At 38.1% G+C, this 21,490-nt stretch overlaps 1 protein-coding gene across 1 annotated transcript; it reads right to left on the bottom strand.

Moving 5' to 3' along the window:
• Positions 1–696: 696 nt before the first annotated feature.
• slc5a6a (solute carrier family 5 member 6a) lies at positions 697–21,427 on the bottom strand. Its single transcript, XM_087805815.1, is given in 17 exon segments — positions 697–4,627; positions 4,694–4,809; positions 4,883–4,986; positions 5,798–5,982; positions 6,062–6,148; positions 7,153–7,414; positions 7,589–7,677; positions 7,747–7,876; positions 8,653–8,793; positions 8,869–9,023; positions 10,021–10,088; positions 10,468–10,519; positions 11,667–11,732; positions 12,086–12,307; positions 14,562–14,762; positions 20,315–20,466; positions 21,384–21,427. Coding segments are annotated over 15 exon segments (1,983 nt in total). The 5' UTR covers positions 14,688–14,762; positions 20,315–20,466; positions 21,384–21,427; the 3' UTR covers positions 697–4,447.
• Between the last annotated feature and the right edge of the window lie 63 nt (positions 21,428–21,490).

The raw sequence follows: 21,490 nt of genomic DNA, 5'->3' as shown, positions 1-21,490 counted from the left end.
CCTGGTCTGGAAAAGCGCTATACAAATAAAAATGACCTACTTACTTTCCTTTATGTTGTCTCTGGGTCAAGGTCAACAACCTCCCTGTCGTCCATAAATACATATATGGTCGTTCACATTGACCGAGATACAATAAAAGGGATACCACAAACACATTTTTCTTTTAAGTAAGTAAGCTAGCCAGTAATTTATATTTGTAGGAATCAATATATAGACATTATAAATGGAAAAATACTATTGATTTAGTCCCCGTTGATTATATAACTTTGCCATCTTTTATACACAGAATGCATTAAAATTCGTGCAGGTTTTAACCAATTATCTTTCAGGTCATAAAACTTAATAGTTTTTCTTACCCATCTCGGGTCAAATTACACCCGAGATAACACGATGGGTTAATGTAGTTTTGATTTTCCTTCAGACATTTTTAATCATTTTATTTTCCTTTTAAAGTCCTACTTAGTTAATTTAAAAATTGTTTTGCGTGATAATATCCTTTGATTACTGTGGAATGTACCATTATTTTGGAAGTTAATATTTTTTGCAATGTCTTAGTGAATATTACGTGTCGTTTATTGAAATATGAGTTTAATTGTGTGGCCTCTCCAGTTAATTTATAATATTTGCAGTCATAAATACATGTTTTCAATCGTTTCCAACTCAAATTCACTGAAAAAAAACACAAAACACAAGACGTGATAGGAAATTTGTCATCTTTTATTAACTTAATTCAAGTAAATTATCATCAAAACCTACATACATCCATAGAACAGCCATTTTTTCAATATTTCAATGCAATCAGAGAAAAGTGCAGTTTCATTTTCGGACTCTTTCCGGTCCTTCAATAAAGTACCACTTGCTTTTGACGGTACAGACGATCCATCTGTAATGATTAGGTGAACACTGAGGCTCATTCATGGCAAACATCCTTGAAACCAGAATCTCAGAACAACAAGAACTAAAAAAGGCACAACCAAAGCAGAGAAGTCGTCCAACTTCAGTGCTTGTGGGTTCTTTTTTTTTTTTTTTTTTGGAATGCATATTAGGAAGAATTCTTTCAGATGATAAGAGCAATAAATATTGTTCCGACAATATTTATTAGAGGTGGAAATTACCAAGTGTGCTCTTCTTCTCACAGCTGCTACTGAGGCCGACAGCACGACTGATCTCACTGCCTCGTCGTGTGCGTTCACAGCAATAATCCAGCACTTGGATTAGACTGCCTTGTAGGGACAGAGTTACAGGCACACACTTCAAGTAATTTCAGGGATGAAAAAAGGGAAAGAAACATCCATAAATAAATGCATTAAAACAATCACACAGTGCTGTTTCCGTAGAAAAAAAGTACAAAGGAAACTAATGAATAAAGCTTGAATGTGGGACGCAGTGTGTAGTTTCAATAATATTTAATCTGAACACAAAACTCTGTAGAAACTTTAATAGGTGAAGCTCTGACACTAGCTAACCTAATGTAGCAACATTGTAAAAGATAAACGTTATCTTAAAATAGAATAGCAATGACTCACAGTAGTTATGGTTACATCGTTTATCAATAAATACATTTAATTAATTTGTATTAATGTCAGTTCACCATACAAATATAAAATTCTACGATTCTTATAGTCATTTATTTATCCGTTCTTTTTATTAAATGCTTTTAATATAGTATAATCCTTAAAAATAATGTTAACAATTATGTTTCTTCTGAAACATAATACATGATTGATTGTTCAATTAAGTATCAACATAACATAATCACATAAAAATAATCCTTCAAATTAACAGCTAGCGGACTTGAACCTGCGACCTTACGGCTTCACAGCTGCAATAAAAAGTGGCTGCGATCCCAATTCAGCTATTCATTCACAAACAATGAGTCTTGCATATAGAATTCCACGTTTCACTCGGTGAAATGTGTTCTGGCCTCGTGTGAGTTTACAAAAATATACAACTATCATCACAAATATATAATTTATGGATGGGTTCATTCTATATGCGGTGGATGAGTCGAGGTATTCAGGAGTGTTGAGATGACGGTTCACACAAAAGGACACGTAAACTTTGAGATGACTCGTGAGTTTTTGGCTCGGTTGGATGGGAAAGTCACACGACGACAGGCGACGACTCTTCAAACACGACGAACACGGCTTCAAAAAACTACCACAGGATGGTCAAGAATTCTGCGATTCCAAAAAATCATGCCGGCGACAAATTAAGAAACACATTCAAGACTGTCACATTTCTACATATTAAAAAAAAGTTGACACTTTAACAACACATCATGAATGAAACACTCTTTGACAGCAGTGTTGTGCGTGGGGCAGTGGTTAATGTGGATTGATTCCTAGCAAAGCTTGAGCTCACGGCAGGGGCCACCGCACTGAAACCTGAATGTCTAAAAGGTCACATAGAAAAGGGTTGTGTTCGTGGACTATGTATTCACGAGACTAAATTAGAAGTCTGTGACAAGCCAACAAGTCGTCAGCGTAGAGTTAAACATTCTGGAGCGAGCAGCCGTCGAGGATGATTCTTCTGTCACATTAAATATTCCGTTATATGCCAAAACAAAACCAGCTTTTCTCAGCATCTTGATCGTGACTTTACATTTCAACTATCTGAAAATAAAGAAATCATGTGGCTAAAGTAGATTTTAATTCATTAGTCATCATTCTTTTGAGTCGTGTGATAGCAATAACACCACATCATGTAATAAAATGTTTCTTACTTGAGCAAGGAGCCCGTTTTTTGTGCGTTAGGATTAAATACATAGCAATGATATCAACTCCCTGTAAAATCAATGACAGTCATGGCAGACTGTACAAATTTAATTGTGTCTAATTTATTTTCGATACATTTTTTCTTTGAAAAATGGCACTCAAAACACGAATTACACAATATTAACAAACATGCATCTGCTTTTCCATCTTTTACCAACTTCCATTTCTTTAATATCCACTTTCAGGATTCAATTCTTTTTTTTTAATATCTGCTCGTGAATTAACAGGTTGTTGTTTTCTCGCAAATGTTATTGTGACCTTTGAGATGCTTTACAATTAACATAAATAATCTTGACATTTTTCAGCTTTTACACATCACATCAAATGACTTGGCGGGGCTGCAGTTTCCTGGGCCTCAAGATTTATCACACATCGAACATAAGAAATGTTAAAACAAACTAAAATGGACAATTATACGGCCAAGTTATAAATAAAGACTTATTTGGTGTCATAAATATTCTATTATTAGTTTAATAAATGTCAGTTTGAATTAACTGATATAATACAAACCTTTATCTTAGAATACCCTTTTAAATTAAACAAGAGTTCTAGATAAAATAAAACACATTACTGATCTAAACAGTTAAAAATCAAATTATTACAAGATATACACTTGATAAATATGTTTCTAGAATTTATTTTATATAGAATAAATATTATTTACGACTGTTTATATGAATCGTGGCTCAACATTTTTCATCCTTCATTTTTTAAGTCGATATATGAACTTGTTCGTTTCTGGCTATACTCGGTTTTTTTCTGTTGTTGCGCCACTCCGCCACAGGAGGGCGCCCTGGGTAGAAGCTATTGTTAGAACGTTGTCAGGTTGAACCAGATGTTATTTGGAAATTATTCTTTACTTGCTAATATGCAGTTCCGGATGACATGATTAAAAGCATAATGTATTGTGTTTCCATAAACCTTTTTGTGTTTTACAAATGGTTGCTGAAGTTGAAATGTGTTTTTAAATTAAAAACTAATTTAAGACTTGAGATCAATTATTACATGATGTGGGATCAAACACTCGTGGTAAGGATTTAACATCTTTGGAGTCGTCTCTCTTCTTCCAAACTTCTGTCCGCCGTGTCAAACCATGTTGGCGAGCATAACAACTGCTGCGACTACACACACACACACACACACACTAGTGTTTGCAGTCGTCATGGAGGTAAAACTGTAGCGTTTCATAGAACAATCGGCTGGAACTAAATGAGGCACTTGTTAATGTTCGACTCGTGTCTTCCATGTTAAAAATCTTCTTGAATGAACCGAGAGAAAGTGGTACGACCTGGACCTGAATGGGTGACATTAACCCCCAACTCTGTGGCGGCCACGAGGATTTAAACGTTTGCTCTGTGCAGGATTAATATTGTTTAGGGGGTCATATGGAGCCACGGCACGTTAAACGGACAAACTCGTACACAAATCTACCTCCAGGGGAACAATAAAGTTTTATCTATCTATCTATCTATCTATCCCACTTGAGGTGTTTTTGTACCTTGTGGGTGCGATGACACGTCCAGCCGATCATCTGGGTCATCTCGGGTCCAGCAGGCACAGACTCTCTGGGGGAACTTTGTAAAGCCGAGCGCTTCACAAACGCACCGCTCGAGCGGCAGAGATTTCTCCGAGACTAAAAAAAGTGTTTGTGTGCGTTTGGGTCGATGACATCACAGCGCCGTTTCCTTGTCCACCGGAGACGTCCGGCGAGTCGAGCCGAACGTCACCTTCGTCTCCTCGTCCGTCTGGTCGCTCTCCATCTCCTTCTCCTCTTTGATCATGTCTTCTTTGCAGTAGGCCGACCCGTTGCCCTCCCGGTGGTCCGGTCCGTACGGCTTCTGCTCCTTCATCTGGATCAGGAAAAGGTCAAAAGGTCAGGCTGCGGTTTCGAACAAAAGGAGCGCTGGAGGATGGACCTTCAGAGGAGTGACGCAGCACAGCTTCTCTCGGTAGCGCTCCGGCAGGAAGAACAGCAGCGTTCCCAGGACGGGAAACACCGTCCCTGGCGTCAGATCCTTCTCCTTCATGGGTCCTGATGGATCAGAATCAAAGATTGTAGGACCAGGCTTTATCTTTCTGAAGAACCCTCAACAACATCTGAGTACCTGTGAGCAGGCTGACGATCAGTCCCACGACCACGACAGTAGCAGAGTTGTGAGCGCTGTACCACATGTACGACAGCGAGTAAAGAGCCTCGACTCCAGTCCGCCTGAGAAAAACACACAAGGATCATTCATTACTTTCACCAAATGTTTGTTGAAAGTATTTGAAATCTCTGGTTAATGTTTTATAGACGCACTCAGTCTGAAATGATAACAGTTGTGTGTGGATAATGGCTCATCAGTGAGGGTCATTTAAGGACATTTATTTTTTTCCAAGATTAGTAAAGGATATTATTTTAGCATGTTTAGCTTGATATGCTAAATGCAGTGAATAGTTTTTCTTTTCTCCCACGAACAGACCATATAGTTTTACTTTAACACATATTCCATGAGTTATGTTTTAAGTGAATCTTTGTATAACCTGTTGAAACACTGTTTAAATTATGTACAAAGAAAATAGATATTGTATAAAATAAAAACCTATAAAAGGTTTGGTCATGTTTTATATTCTTTGAGCAGCGTTTAGATACAGACAGCATTACAAAAACTTGTGTTTTGTACCAATATAGGCTAAAACCCAAACTGTACCAATATTTAATTACCTCTGCCAAGGAGATCAGTCTGTTTTAGTAAAACAACTTGGATTGAGGGATGTTTTCATCTATGGCTTCTTAATGCTGCTTGTTAAAGTTGCATAATTCAACATCGTTTTAAGGTTGATAGCAGGATCTTTTTAACACAATTATGAATCATTAAAGTGTTTCACGCTTTTCATTGTTTTTCATCATAAATAAACGTGAAACTATCTGCTCTCTGTGTTTTTCCATTTTGAGTTTTTTCATGCATCGTGAACCAACAAACACCAAATTGATTATGTTTTAATTCTCACTGTAAAACACATGACAAGCATCTTCTCACCTGGTCGTCGCCGTCGTCACGGCAGCCAGCGTAGTCGCAGCCGTGACCGTGATGTTGTCGAACAAAGGCGGGAAGGTGGCGTTCAGCAGAGGCAGCGGGGTTTGACTGGACGCCCGCATCACAAAGTTCCCGATGCCGATCCAAAAGGCCATGACGAGGCCCGAGACCAACCCGACCACAGCGCCCTGAGTGAGCAGAGAGAAGTCAGTGTTGCTGCCGACGGTTGTTCACCATCGATGTGATTCAAGAAACAAATGTACTCACGGTGGAGTTGGCCCACGGGAAGAACATCCCCAGACAGAATAGACCCAGCAGGGGACCACCGACCATCCCGAAGATGCTGAACGCTGCCTGGAAACGGTGAAGGAGTTTGAAATTCAGCGTTTTATACATGAATTGTCATCACAGAAAACATGTTGAAGTGTCTTGTCCAGACATTTGAGTTATTGATTTTTAATCATATGATAAAAAAAACGTTATAATTAACACTTTATTGCACCTATTTTTATAAAGAGCGAGTTTGATTTGAACGTGATGTCATCATGCTGTTGCACCACCAGATGGCGACAGTTTGTAAAAGTATCATTTCTGAAATTAGAACCAGGATTTATCTTTTTTTAAAAACCACCACATAACACCAACATGTCCTGGCTTTTACAAAGACATGGTTTTGAAAAATTACATGGCAGACAGAAGATGACAACACTGAAACCCTTGCAGGAGTCAAGGTCTCAAGCAAGCAAATTCCCACACAATAATATATACGTTTTTTTAAATAAGGTTGTCAACTTAACTGTACCGCCCCTTAATTACCACAATTGAAGAGAAACATTGTAAAACAACTTATAAAATGTATCGTTATTAACTAGATAAAATTAAGAAAGCCTTTAAATAGAAGGTTTTTCTTGTGTATTTCGCCTGAAAGATTCATTTAAGAAAAAAGGACATCAGGGACACAACAAAAAGGAAAACACTTAACTTAAGTGAAACATATTTTTAAGAGCCGACATGCATCGTTGTGAATGTCCTGGATCCAAAAAAACTGCTCGTCCATGATTTTTAAATAATAGCCGTTTTATAGACCCAGTGACAAAAATGAATATAAAACGAAAATTAATACAAAACACATAATATAAGAGTGTTTTTTATAATGCAGCCATTAGCTTCCCTCATTGTATATTAACCCTTGTGTTATATCAGACAGCCCTGGCTTCCATAAAATGTAACATGTGCGGCAGGAGGTTGTTCATTTTAACACAGAGATAACACAAGGGATACTACAAACACATTTGTTTGTTTTTAAAGGCCTTTGGGTCACCTTCGACCCAGAAAAAAAGCCACTCAAATTTGTTTACCTGCAGCACAGATCCCATGATGGAGGCGATGTAAGCCATGGCCAAACACACCAGGCCGTAGACCAGAGCTGTTCAAGACACAAACGAAAAACTTTTAAATATCAAGTCTAATCTTCAGCAATTTGAGTGTTTGAGGTCACTTTTAGTACCTAGTCCTTTTGAGAGAAGTATGGCCTTCGCCTCAGTCATGTTGGGAAAATAAGGTTTGATCAGGTCCTCCATGGTTACTGTTGCTAGGGAGTTGAACGCTGAGGAGATGGTGCTGATGAGGATAAAACAAAAGATAAGGTAAATGTATTCAGTGAAATATGTTCCGTTTATTAAAAGACATAGAATGACCTTCTTGTTTTTAGTGTTAGATCAATGTTTAAGTTGTGTTTGATCCATAATTAAATGCTTGGTTGAACTTGTCCCGGACCTAGTGTGTGTCACTCACCTCAGAGCTCCACTGAAGAGACAAGCCACAAACAGGCCCGGGAGTCCAGGCAGACCCTGAAAGACGTCCATGACGAAGTACAGCACCATCTGGAAAGGAAACATCGCCGGATCAACAGGAGTAAAAAAAAAAGTCGATAAAAGTTCAATGACACGGACCTGGTCGTTGGTCTTGACGTAGCCCTTGTCCAGAGGACTGTCTTCTCCGTAGCGCGCGAACATGACCAGGCCCATGAGGCAGCCGAGGCACAGGACGATCTGCTGGCAGGGGAACACCACGTAGCACGACCTGGAGCGGCACATTAAACATAGCATCTTTAAAAAACAACCATGTGACCACCATGCTGCTTTACGCCCATGTTTGGAGATGGCAGTTTCATTTATTTCAATCATGGCTGAACAATTGAGATATTTTTCTGACATTTCCAGGAAGAAATAAAAAAAAGATTTAGTTCAGGATTTGGGACTGGAGGGTTTTTGTCTTCGAACCTCAAACCTTTACTTACTTGGTCTGGAAAAGCACTCTATAAATATAATTTACTTTCAAATTACATACTTAAACACTATTGCAACTACACGATTCGAACACAAGGGGGAGTACCAAAAATAATTAATGGTCAACTTTCAGTAAGACAGTTAAGGCAGTGCTCTCCTTAAAAAACTGCTCTAAATTAGTCTTTTACACTCAGTTAAGTACATTTATATTCATTGTACTACATAGTCAATATTTGGTTGTGATTTTACATAGAACCTCTTTTTATTTCACAGTACAATGAATGGTTATGCTTGTATATTCTGAATAAAAGTTAAATCAAGGTAGGGATAACTGTTTTCAGTTTATTTTATATACACTTTATTTGGTCTATTAAGGATCCATTTTTTAGGTTTTATATATATTACATATTTATTCATAAGAATTCAGGTAATATTACAGATACTTTCCCCAGTGTGCTGTTGGTCTAATTGAATCTCTGGGGTGTCCCACGAGAACAATTCTGCTTTTATAAAAAGACATTTGCCCCCAAATTGTAAACGAGATAATCCTGTTCAGCTGATGAAACTCACATGACTGCGTCTCTCTCTGTTCTGGAGCTGAGGTATCTCTGGACCTGAGCCTGGTTGACCCCGTACAGAGCCAGCATCAGAAAAACCCCACCAACTCCCAGAGTCCAAAAAGTGTGACGCTCCAGGGGGTCAGGATTTAAGCTTGGTGAGAGAAATATATGGTTTAAAAACAAGTGAGCGTTTCGAACAGCGAATACAATGTTGGACGAGACTCACTCTAGTCCAGAGATGCGGCTCCCGTTCATGGCCTTCTTCCACACCTCCGTCATCCCCCCCGCCTGACTGGCACCTACTATGATGACCGCCAGCTGTCCAGCAAACATGACTGCGGTTTGGAAAACATCTGTCCACATCACCGCCTTCAGGCCCCCCTGGAGGAACAGAAAAGAGTCAGAATCAAGTGTTGATCATTTCATGAGAAGAGAAATACTCCATGGTTTAAAGTCAAACCAAAGACTTGGGATAATACTCCAGTGTCCAAACGTTGTCCATAAAACTACAATCTAAAAAAAAGTTGCTGATTCATTTCCAAGCAGACAAGTGACCGGCGTACGTTTTCCAGATAAATCCAATTACTAGCAATTTGGTTGAGTCACTCATGAGGCAGAAAGAGGAACTCTGGGTCTGGTTAAGACCAAACTTGGAATTGAGCAAAATCGAATCAGTAGTTTAAAAAAAGCGGTTAATGGAAATGACAATATTTGTAAAACATTCTGTTTTGATGGTTTCATTTGAAGGTTCTTAAAATATTTTGTTATTCAAACGTGTTGCAAAAGTTCAATAGAAACACTTTTAAACTAAATTAACTTAAACTAAAGGCCAGCTCTTGGGTGACTAGTCTACCTGAACAGAGCTCATTGAAATTTTATATTTGGCCAAAACAACCTGATGTTACTGAGGGGTAATGAGAGCAGAACACCGGTTGGTGGGTGCATACGTCTGCATCATTAATAAGATAAAATAAAGTTCACTCAAGTCATACAGATACTGTGTAACCCAAAAGCAACACAATATTTTGCTGCTTCAATTTCACTCGCACACATAACACCTTCAAGGCACAATCGTACTTCTTCAGATTAGATTCTGATCCACAGACCTCAGAGCCCGAGCTGGGGTGTAAGGCTGGATCAGATCACTGATGTAAGGAGAAGTCTGACCAGAATTAACTCTTAAAATAAGAACCAGAATTTTACAATTGATCCTGAAAGAAACTGTCAGCCAGTGAAGAGTTTTAAGGATCAAGGAAATGTGAGCGGCTCAGAATTCTTTTGTATTAACTGCAGGCGAGACAGATTCTACTTGTTTAGACATGAAAAAAAAGTGTTACAATAGTCTCAACAAGATTATCAGCTCCGAGTCATGACTCACCAGAGCAGTGTACAACGTGCACACCAGTCCCATGGCCAGCACGGCGCCCCACAAGTCAAACCCAGTGACTGGAAGAGAAGAGAAAGTTAGATTTTTTAATTTTATTTTTTATTAACCATTTAAATCTGTTGAGTGAGTTTGCAAAGTGCTGCTAGACTCAAAAATAAAAACCGCCAGAAACATGTTTCATTAAACGACAGATCCATAGACAGACAAGAGAAGAAAAAAAGTCAGACGGACGGAGTGATTGACACAAATGCAAGGAGGGAGTTTACATTCATCTGTAGGTGATGATGTAAATTGCTTTTTTTGAACCAGGGAAATATGTCCCTCAAGATTATGAGACAGAATGAACAGATAGACTGAGAGAATAACAAATGAAAGGCTGTCATTTATGCAGATAAACTATGTTTTCAGAGACAAGAACAGAAAACTCATGATGCTCACCTGCATTGAGAGCCAGGGCCGGCGCATACAGGACCACCCCCATATAAATAACCTGAAAATAAATAAATATAATAAGATTATTTAAAAAACAATTCATTAAAGCAGAATGTATTTTTTATTGACACTAAAACATGTCCCGCAATTAAGCAACCCTTTTTTTTTTAAATTAAATTTCACTCCTATTTTTTATGCAGAGTTTAAGCACTAGTGAATAAGATTAAGGCAAAATACGTGCAGTAAGATAAGCATGATGCATTTATTTGGGGGATGAGAGGGGAGGACTTGCTCCAAATATGATGAAAGCAACAAAGGTCACCCACTCCAAAGAAAACCATGTTTGATTAAATATAGAAAGAAAATTCAGTAGCGAGACCAGAATAGCAAAAAAGAAAAAGGTGTTGAAAGTAAGGATTTGCCATTTTTATTATTATTATTAAGTTTTATTCTATTAGAACATAATTCTTTCCCTCTATGTTTAAATAATGTAAATATGTTTTTAAATACATGTTTTCGTTGATTTAAGAAAAAATGGTTTAAAAAGCCCTTAAATGAAAATTGTAAAGTTTATATCTCAGATATAATTATTAAGAAAGACACTGTTATTAAATAATATTATATAGAAATGGCTGAAATAATTATTTTGACATCATTAGGCCTCAAGCTGTAGTTTGCCTGGAATCTCTATAATGATCCGAGTTATAGAACGAGAACCAACACAGAAGGAAATCAAGCACCGAGTTCCTCAAGGGTCATAACTAGGACATTAAATGCTGATATTATATAATGTCAGAACATTTTAACAAGTGATCAAATTTTAATAGCTCAGAGAGACCCTAACAGCATGAATGAAAAGGGTGAAAATGGAAAATTACAAATGGGTTAAACAAAAATTATTTTATAGAAGCCAACTGGGGTTTCAGAGGGAATTTATTGTGTTTTACTTAAGATGAAAGGTTTTAAATATTATTTCGATTTGAGGTTTTTAACTTTTGGCAAGAAATAATTTGTTTTTGTAAAAAGGAAAAGTTCAGATATTCTTCATTATGTTTCGTGTTGATCTCTTGATGAGTAAGATGCACATTGTTTATGTTAAACATTTAACTAAAGATAGGGAGATAAATACAGTTTAATCCTTTAATCTTTCCTGACTAATGTTTATGTTCACTGGAATGGATCATTCTTGGAAGTACGACAAATACCATTTGGAAGATGAAGGTCACCGTCCCACAGATGCGGACCGTCTTGTTGAAGCGCAGCTCCAGGTACTGTTGAAGAAGTTAAAAAAAAAAAAAAAGACAACAAAAGCGAGAATTACATATCATCTCAGAGTCAACGTCTAATCTAATGTGGGTCACAGGTCACCGGCCTAGACTAGTCAATGATTACGACAGATAAATGGTCGACCTTAAGACGGGACAATTTGTGCCCGTCGCATGTCAACGTGTCTTAAGACACTGAGAGTTCAGATAAGAAGAAACGTGACTTCTGAGATCATACTTGAAAACATAAAAGGGGGGGAAAAAACAAAAAAACGTTCTTTTTAAATGACATGTTCCAGTTTACTGGATTAAAAACAACATCATGAGTTCAACCAAATGGACAAATCACTGTAGTTTACCTCGTAGGCACTGGAGAGCCGCAGGCGGTAGAAGACGGGTATGAAGATATGAGCTGGGATGAGGAGACCGAGGAAGTAGGAGACGCCCAGAAACCAGTACTGGGTCCCGAAGGTGTAGACCTCGGACGGGGTTCCGAGGATGGCGACGGCCGATTGAAAGGTGGCCAACAGAGACAGAGACACTGGGAGACAGCTCATGGATCGATCGGCCATCAGGAACTCCTGTCAATGTCCAGGCAGAACGAAAGTTAATGTAGCAAAGATTAAATACATATAGATGACATTTGATTCATTATCCTGCGTCAGTGAACGACAAGAGTGAGATTTGAGGTGATTTAACTATTCATTTCTCCATTTAATTGTTATTGAATATTTGGGTTCAGAGTCTACATTTTCTGGAAGAGATCTATGGGAGTCGTTCATTGCAACTTGGGATAATCACTGGTTTGTAGCATCGTCTTTGACAATGACTTGTATGAGTCACAGCTACAACACTCTGCTTGAATTGACGATTTCTCCAGAATTGTACATTCAAATGTTATGAAATTGTATCATTTGATTGTTTTTATATTGTTTAAAAATCAAAACCTGCCATTTTCAACTATTTAAAACCCATTTATTTGAGTGACAATTTTAAATTGGTTTTAAACAATCAATAGATGAATGAACTGATGAATGATAAAAGATTAACAAACGTGCATTTAAAACATTTCCGTGATAATGAAGATGCTCTTCATTTGAAAGCAGGTAGTTAATTTCCTCCTTCTGAAAGGTGTTACCGAACAGATTATCTTAACAAGATTAACTTTCCAAATTAAACTGATAGACTGACAGCATGATGTTGTTATGTAACGATGACTCGACCACTCGCTCTTATTTAATCAGTGCGAGTAGTGAAGCTAGAGATAAAGCCACTTTACGTTGCTTCTGATTGGTTAATATCGCTTTAGTGATTGACTAGGTTTATGCAAAAATGTTTATTAATATATATATATATATATATATATATATATAGTACTCAATGGGTAAATGTAAGCGTGAGAAATGTCAAACGTGAGAACAGGTCACACACACACAAGCGTGAGACTTGGCAGCCCTGATGTGTGAAGTAATCTTAGCTGTTATCTTAGTCTTTATTCTTCCCCTAATCTATGTGACCCTCATTAGTAACAGTTTTACTTAACGTTCATTTTTATTGTGCAATACTACTAGTTTAACTGATAAGGTTTTTTTTATGACTTTCGTCTTCAGTTGTTGTTTTTTTTTTTGCATTATTTTAACTTGATTCATTTTCCCTCAAAATAATATAAAATAATATTTGGGGGGAAAAAAAGAAGCTTTTATATGCTTTATATGTTTCAATCATAGACCCAAGTCACCCAGCAGACTCAAGGACTTCACCCTCCCGTCCACCAGGAGGCACTACAGGAGCCTGCGGATACCAGGATTCCACAACGTACCGGACCAGTGCTGTGTCTCAAATCGCATACTAGCGTACTAAAAGTTAGTATTTTTAGTACGTAAGTGTGTCTCAATTCTTAGTATGCGAAATTTAGTGCGCCATGCATACTAAATTGGCATACTAACACGCCCACAAAACTAGCATGGTTCGATGGACACTAACCATACTAAACAGCTGCCATTTTAGTGACGTTTTAAACGGAAGTTACGTCATATATAAATGCATATATATGCATATACTTAAATGTGTATTTTCAGCAGCAGTAGGAGGATAAACACGTCTTCGGTGCTGATACCAGCTTAAATATCTCGCGATTATTTAGATTCTCATATTTTTTCTTTATTTCTTTTTCCAAAGTTGCAATACGTGCTGCCAGCAGGTGTCGGCGATAGCGTTCAAACAGCTGCTTGAAACATTGTTAAATAGAAGTAGAAGAAGAAGCTGTCATGTGATTTCCGGTTAGTGTGTAGCTTCAGGGTTTGATTTGAGACATACTATCTGCGGAGAATTTGCGTACTAGTTAGTATGCATACTAAACTGATGCATACTAACTTCTAGCATACTAAGATTAGTATGCGATTTGAGACACAGCACGGCTTCTTCCCCACAGCTGTCACACTCCTGAACTCTGCCTTCTGACACCTGAACCCCCATTTAAACTCATGTACATCCGTCATACATTTAAAATTAGTCTTTTGCAAATGTATAACCATATAACTAGAATATTCATGTTTATTTCTCCTTCTACTTGTACATTGAATATCTACATTCTTGATAAAGAACTACTGGATGGAAGTAAACTACAATTGGTTGCCTGGTACTTGTGACATGTGCAGTTACAATAAAGATTCTATTCTATTGTGATTTTATAGCACATATATAAAATACAATTTTATTCTTTTAGTTTTCTTTATTTGTTGCTTGATGTCTCTTCACAACCGTTTTCTATTTTGTAGTATAGTATATATTTTTTTGCAGTGCAGGTTCGATGTCAACACGTCAGATCTACTCCACCTGTGTGGTGCGCTGACGTCCTCCCGAGAAGGCGTGGAAGAGGCCGATACCAGCCGAAGCCACCAGCAGCAGAGCGAAGATGACATAGTCCACCGTGGAGAACTGCATCTGCACAACTCCCGACATGGTGGCTCGAGGGAGGAAGGCGGCTCTCGAAAGGCTGGATGGTGGAGTTGAATCACGGTGACCTTTATCTTACACCTGGACCAGAGGATACAGAGGACAGATTTTTTTTAAAAATCGTAGCTTTGAAAAGGTTCCAGACAGAAAATTAAGAAGCTTGAATAGAATTTAACATCTTTTGATGCAGGAACTTGCTGCACAAAAAAACAGCATTTATTCTGTTGAAAAACACGCCTGTGGGAGAGAAGGAACCTGAAACAATATTTTCAAAATGAAATTGAAGAATTATTTTGTTTAAAAAAAACAAACAATGAAGCTTGTTCAAAACACGACCCGAGCCCTTGTGTTTGTCCGCGATCATGTTCCATCTTCCAACCATCGATAGCTTTTCTACTCCACACTCTGCTGGGCTAAAACAATAACGGCAGGATTCCCTGGAGAACGTCTCTACTTCCCCTGTTGAGCAACACAAGCTCTTTAAAGAGCAGGTCAGGGAACTTTGGGGAAGAATTTAATCTCAAGAGACGCATCTTAAACCGATTTGTTTGATCATTGAAGTTGGACAAAACAAGAACTTTTCTCTAAACCAAGTCTCACTTCCGGTTCGGACTAGAGAGGCCGACTCAGTCGCGCATTAACCAAGACCTCAGATTCGGAGGTGCCTTTTCTCCAGCTCTACTCACTGAAATGCAAAAATAAGTTCAGGTCAAGGCTACAAGATTGTTCCAAAACACTTTATCCAGGAGATGATTTGAGATTTGAAAAAAAACAAAAAACATCAGGGAAATTAGTGTCATTTTGAATGAATGTAGCAGCTTTACCAAAAGAGCATAAACTGTGGGAAACCAAAGAAAGAGAGCAGATGTGTGTGTGGTTGTGTGTGTGTGTGTGTGTGTGTGTGGTTGTGTGTGTGTGTCCATCAGGAAGAAACGCTGCTCAGAACAGACAAGGCTGCTCTCATGACTCCTCTGTTCAGTTGAGATCAAGCATTGACCACCAAGCTTGACTCTTACCAGCTAATCCGCTCCACAAATGAACATGTGAAGCTACGATGACACGTTTTTTAAGAGAACCGTATAACTACCATAACAACTTTTAACACTTTTATTCGTGCAGGCTTTTCCTTGATTTTCTGGAACTCTTGTGTTATTCTCAGAGCAGATCTTAAGCTTTTAAGTATATATTTTATTGAGTATTGTTTTGATTGTTTAAGCGCTGTGTGACCCTGGTCTGGAAAAGCGCTCTATAAATATAAATTACTTACCGACATTGGTGGCAATAGTTGAGATAAGGTTTATTAAAAGTTATCTAAATGACCTTGAAATTGGTCGATGTTGAAGATGAATCCCTCTCTGAGCTCCCATTCTTTCTCACGCCAACTGTGACTGGTGGCTGATAAATTCAATGAAAAACAATTACCATTTTTTAAGTATGTTTAAAAGGGTTTTCTCTTCCCTTTTTCCATTAAGTGTCTGGATTTGGTTTAGATTAGGTTGCCAGGGGTTTGTTTCAGGACACCATGAAGAAGAATACTTCAAATTTAAATACTTTGATCATACATTTTCTTTTGTGATGGATTCAAATCTCCACCCGGTTAACTACCACAGAGAAAAGCTCTTAAAGCAGGAGGATCTTCACAGAAACTGTCAAAGATATGTTTCTTTAACCACCTGTGGCTCCATCAACGAACCAGGTGGACTTACAGGAACATTATGGATTGTTTCACTACATTGGAGTCGATGTTAAAACTGCCAGGTTTTCGTTCTGCTCACTCTATGCAAGTACCTTCTCAAACCACCAAAAAAAAAAAAAAAAGGTTTCAAGAGGGGGTTGCCAGGAAACGGAATGACAACAAATCAGGTGGTGGGAGGTCACTCACAAGAAGGTCAGATGCAGAAACCAGCACAGAAGAATACATTGTTTAAAACTCTTCTGGTTCTGAGCAGATATTTGTCAGCGGATTAGACTGAAGCTGTGAACAAACTGCATCATGTTTGCTCTCGCATCCTCCACGGCAAGAGGACAGAGCAGCTATTAATTGTAAAGCTTTATCTAAACATTTACTCTACTTGATGAATGAAGATGCCAAATCTATCTCAAACCGGTTAACAGTTGGTTTTGTTCAAGGACTCCATCGACAGCTGAGCTGTGATGCGCTCGCTTCAGTTTCTCCGAGTGAGATTAGAAAGTAGAAAAGAATCCACAAGGACAAACTGGCGTGGAAGATATACCAACTCTGTAGACGTACCATTATTGTTTCGGTTCAAAGAAAAAAACATCTTAACAAGGGATGCAACGATCCGATAGCGGTATTAGGTATGTCGTTCTGGGTCTGATCCAGCCTCTCATAGTCGGATCGGTGAAAAAGCTCCGATCCACACATCCCGTCCAGACAACTAACCAACTTGATGATGACCCAAGTTTGAAAACCATCCTGAGCGTTCAATGAATTCAGCAGGATCAGTATATTTTAGAACTAATGTAATGACTGAGCGTTTCTTGCATTAAAACTGTGTTTAAACCAACGAAAATTAACCAAAGTCGTCTGGACGTCCTCTGCGCAGATTCAAACTATTTTATTCAATTTGTGTTGTTCTAATATATAATTATTTTTAGTGTGTTCTTTCATTTGGAATTATTCGCAAAACCTAATACATTTTGAAGCAGGGAAGACAATACCTTTGGTTTTATTCTACAAAAGTGTCATTTTTATTTAGTTCTGGGCTTCACATATGGTTTGCACTTTGTTTGTATTTTGTTACACCAACTTGTCTTGGACAGGCCTTCTAGGTTCTTAGATTATAGGTTAAACAAAGTTAACAATTTAACTGCATTTCCTTCTGTTCTCAAAATGCTTGTAAACAGTTAATATTTAAACATTTTATTTTAACAAATACCAACTTTGTAATTCCATATGAAGAAAAGCATGACCAGCATTTCACAGTAGGACAAGAAAATGTATATTATAACACTGGTATAGTATCGGATGCTCAAAGCCCAGGTTTAAGTATCGGGAACATAAAAGTCGGATCAGTAGATAATTAAACCAGGTAGAGTTCTAATCAAATGTATCAAGTTATTTTAGGTAGTTATATCACCAAGAATTAACAGGTAATTTTAAATTAAGACCGGCCCATAAATAAGGCTTTGGCCAGACATGGCATTAATACACAAAATCCTGTCGGATATAAACAAAAACGTTGTAACTGAAGGATATTTTTCGGAAACTTTTGATTTTCAACCCAACAAATAATTCATCGACCGTTTTATCAGATTATATCTATTGAGTAAACCCATCCGAGAACCACAATATCCGATTCTAGCACTAAATATAGCACTTCTCTTTCTTTCAACGATCCCAAAACATACTGGTCTCTCATGGAGACCAGTAGAGTTAAGGGTTCACTGGGCCCCTCTGCCTTTTTTTTGTCAGCAAGGTAGAAGATTAGTTGAACAATCATTAAACCCTTCGTTGAACTCTGACCAGGCTCATTTGAATAAAAAGAAAATCAGGTGTGAGTCACGTTTCCTCGCTCATCAGCAGGTCAAGACGTCACCCCTGATGATCCGATGAGACACTGATGTGGACATTCTATTGCCGAGAAGACGTTTGGATGACTCATAAAATATAGTTTTCATTTCAGTTAATGTTGACTCACACTGAAGTTGAACAGAAGGATGTTGTATCATTTTGTATCAAGGCAAAAAAAAAAAAACGATCACTTGGATTCATTAAATACATGAGGGTTATGATCATTATAAACTTATTTTATTTTCCTTTTAATTGTTGTGCATGTCAACAGATGCATTCTGTGCTGTGTTGTAGTTTCTCTTGCATCGTGTGCGAGCGACGGGTCAATTAAAGAGTGACCGGCACTGACTGAGAGCAGTGAAGCGTGAGGTTTCATCAGAACACATCAGCTCAGGATTCATACTCTCTCCTGTTGTTGGGAAATATGTTCCCGTACATCTCTTGTTACAAAGAATAATAATAATCCTAATTTCCATTAATTTACGACATTGTCAAGTTAATTTATCCTCCTTTAGATCCCGTCGTGATTATAGAGGATATCATTCGTTTGACAATGTCGTAAATTAATGAAAATAACGACTATGTTATCAGATAAAGTTGAGATAACTGTAGTGATAACTCTGGGTGGCATAAGACATGTCTCTTGTACAACACTGCAGAAAACTGAGAAAAATCTCTAAATTTAGGAAAACTATGTCGCAACAGGATCTGGAGTTTATAATCCATGCATATTTGTCTTCTCGTTTAGACTATTGTAACAGTTTCTTTTTCGTGTCTAAACAAGAAGGATCTGTCTCGCCTGCAGTTAATACAAAACTCTGCAGCGAAGAATTCTGAGCTGCTCTAGTAGAAGAACTCACATTTCTCCTTAAAACTCTTCACTGGCTGCCAGTTTCTTTCAGGATCAACTTTAAAATTCTGGTTCTTACTTTCAGATCTATTCATGGTCAGGTTCCTCCTTACATCACTGATCTGATCCAGCCTTACACCCCAGCTCGGGCTCTGAGGTCTGTGGATCAGAATCTACTGATGGTTCCTCACACACGGTTCAGGACCAGAAGAGAGAAATCCTTCCAGGCTGTTGCTCCTAAGCTTTGGAACAATCTTCCTCTCCCTCTGTGTTTAATGGATCTACTGACTCCTTCAAGAAACATCTTAAGACATTCTTATTTATGCAGACTTTTCCCTGGTTTTCTGGGACTTGTCTTATGTGTCTTGATCTTTTAAAGTATATATTTTAACTGTGTATTGCTTTTGATTGTTAAAGCGTTTTGTGACCCTGGTCTAGAAAGGCACTTTACAAATAACCTTTACTTACTTATATTATTTTACAAGTTTTGGTATCACTACCCGTGTACCCTGATGTGAATAATAACTAGTCAACGTTATTAAAAGGAAAGCATCATGAACTTCTTATTCCATTCCAATAAATGAAATGAATGAAGATTGAATCCATAATGAAAGAAGTAGATTATCATGCTCTACTAGCCTCTTATGACAGTTCATCCTCACCTGCATGATAACAGACTGGTTCTCCGCTGCAACCATTACACAAAGTCAAAACCCAGCAGAACTGACACCTAACCTAATAAAAGTAGACATTTTGGCATTTTCTCTTCATGTCCTTGACCCCCCTGGACAGAGTGTCTACACCAGATTCCTGCTCTGGAAGTGTCATGTGAGAATATCAGGCCCTAAAGGTCATGCACTTTCAAGAGTAAATCAAAAGCCTCATTTTCAGTGGATCTTTGTCAAATATATAGTGATAATTGGATAATAAGTGTCCTCGACAGACTCCAGCACGTCATTCATTCGCCGGTTAGCAGCACTAGCTCCAGAGCTACCGTGACTGCGAGAGTCTGAATGGAACTCACGGTATCGAGCGCGTGTCGAGGCCAAAGATAAACACAAACACAAGCAAGAAAACACGCTCGATATGAACTGTTTTCAAACGCGCTCGTGTTTCCACAACGTGTCAAAACTTTTAACGCAAACCGCGTGTCAGACTAACCGTGACAGCGACACCGCGGGGGATCGAATAGAGGTGGGAAAAAACACACATAAACAGCAGACTTGAAGACAGGTGAGAGGGTCTTACCTGTCGGCTCACCGAGCTGCACGAGCACGAGTAACGACGACAGCGCATCATCGCGCGTGTCAGTCGCTGCGGTCACTTAAGCTCCGCCCACACAGTTAAGCTCCGCCCACTCTCCTTGATGTGCTGCCTTCACGTGCCGCGGGTCAATACGTCTGGAAGAGCGAGGACAACATGACATTTTTTTGGGGATCACAATTATTTTTGACGTCATCGTTGTTAATAAACTGAAGGCAATGATAGTCATAATCGGAGATGAAGCGACAACACAGTAATATATAAAGAAAACCATCATTAAGTTGCATTTGACGTACATATAAGCAACATCCTTTTTTATAGAACATGTGGCATTATTTTAAAATAATAAAGAAAAATTGAGCATAAAAGTCAATAATGTGTTACGTCACTATAAAGGTATCTTTTTTGGATTCGTTCAAAGGACATTTCAAATTTCACTGCTGTTTTTTTTAAATAGTTTTCTTCTTGTTTGTTTTATTTTATGTTTAAATTTCACAGTGACCGATATTTATTATGGCAATTTTGTTAAAGCTAGTTTCCTGTTTTCATGTGTCGTTTTTTTGTTTTGTAGTTTACATTGATTTTCTATTTCGGTGATTCTACTTGTTTAAAAACATTATTATTTGCGAATATTTTATAACATGCTTGCGTCCTTTTATTTTTATCGACACAGTAAAACCAATAAATTGTGCTAATAAATACATTACCGTGTGTCACTTGTGGCAGTGACGAGATCAAACTTGATGCTCATCAAACCATAAACATGTGTTTTTCCAACGTCCTGCGAAGGCATCATCGCACGTGCTTGAAAGCCATAAAACCCACTACGGTATTTTTTTTTTTTTTGACATTTGAACGCAACGTATCGCTTTTTCAGGAGGTTCAGTTTGAATTGTGAAGGTCGACGACAAGTGTTAAAATCAAGACATAAACGTCCATTTAAAGCAAATGTCACGACGCAGGTCAGTTACCAAGGCGACGTCAGCAGCCGTAAATAACGTTAATTAATCACTAGGGCAACGACACTTGGATCAAACGAGCCGCTCATTCTTACCGAGCTCGGGTTCATCACCTTCTTCTTCCTCCTGCTGTCATGGTGGCGTCGAATGCAAATGAGGAAAAAAAGGACAGTCACGACGTAACAACCGCTATTTAACAGAA

Source organism: Callionymus lyra, chromosome 13, assembly GCF_982586985.1.
Source record: "Callionymus lyra chromosome 13, fCalLyr1.hap1.1, whole genome shotgun sequence".
Lineage (NCBI taxonomy): Eukaryota > Metazoa > Chordata > Actinopteri > Syngnathiformes > Callionymidae > Callionymus > Callionymus lyra.
The sequence above is the reverse complement of the archived record's forward strand: the minus strand, read 5'-3'. Positions and strand labels throughout refer to the sequence as shown.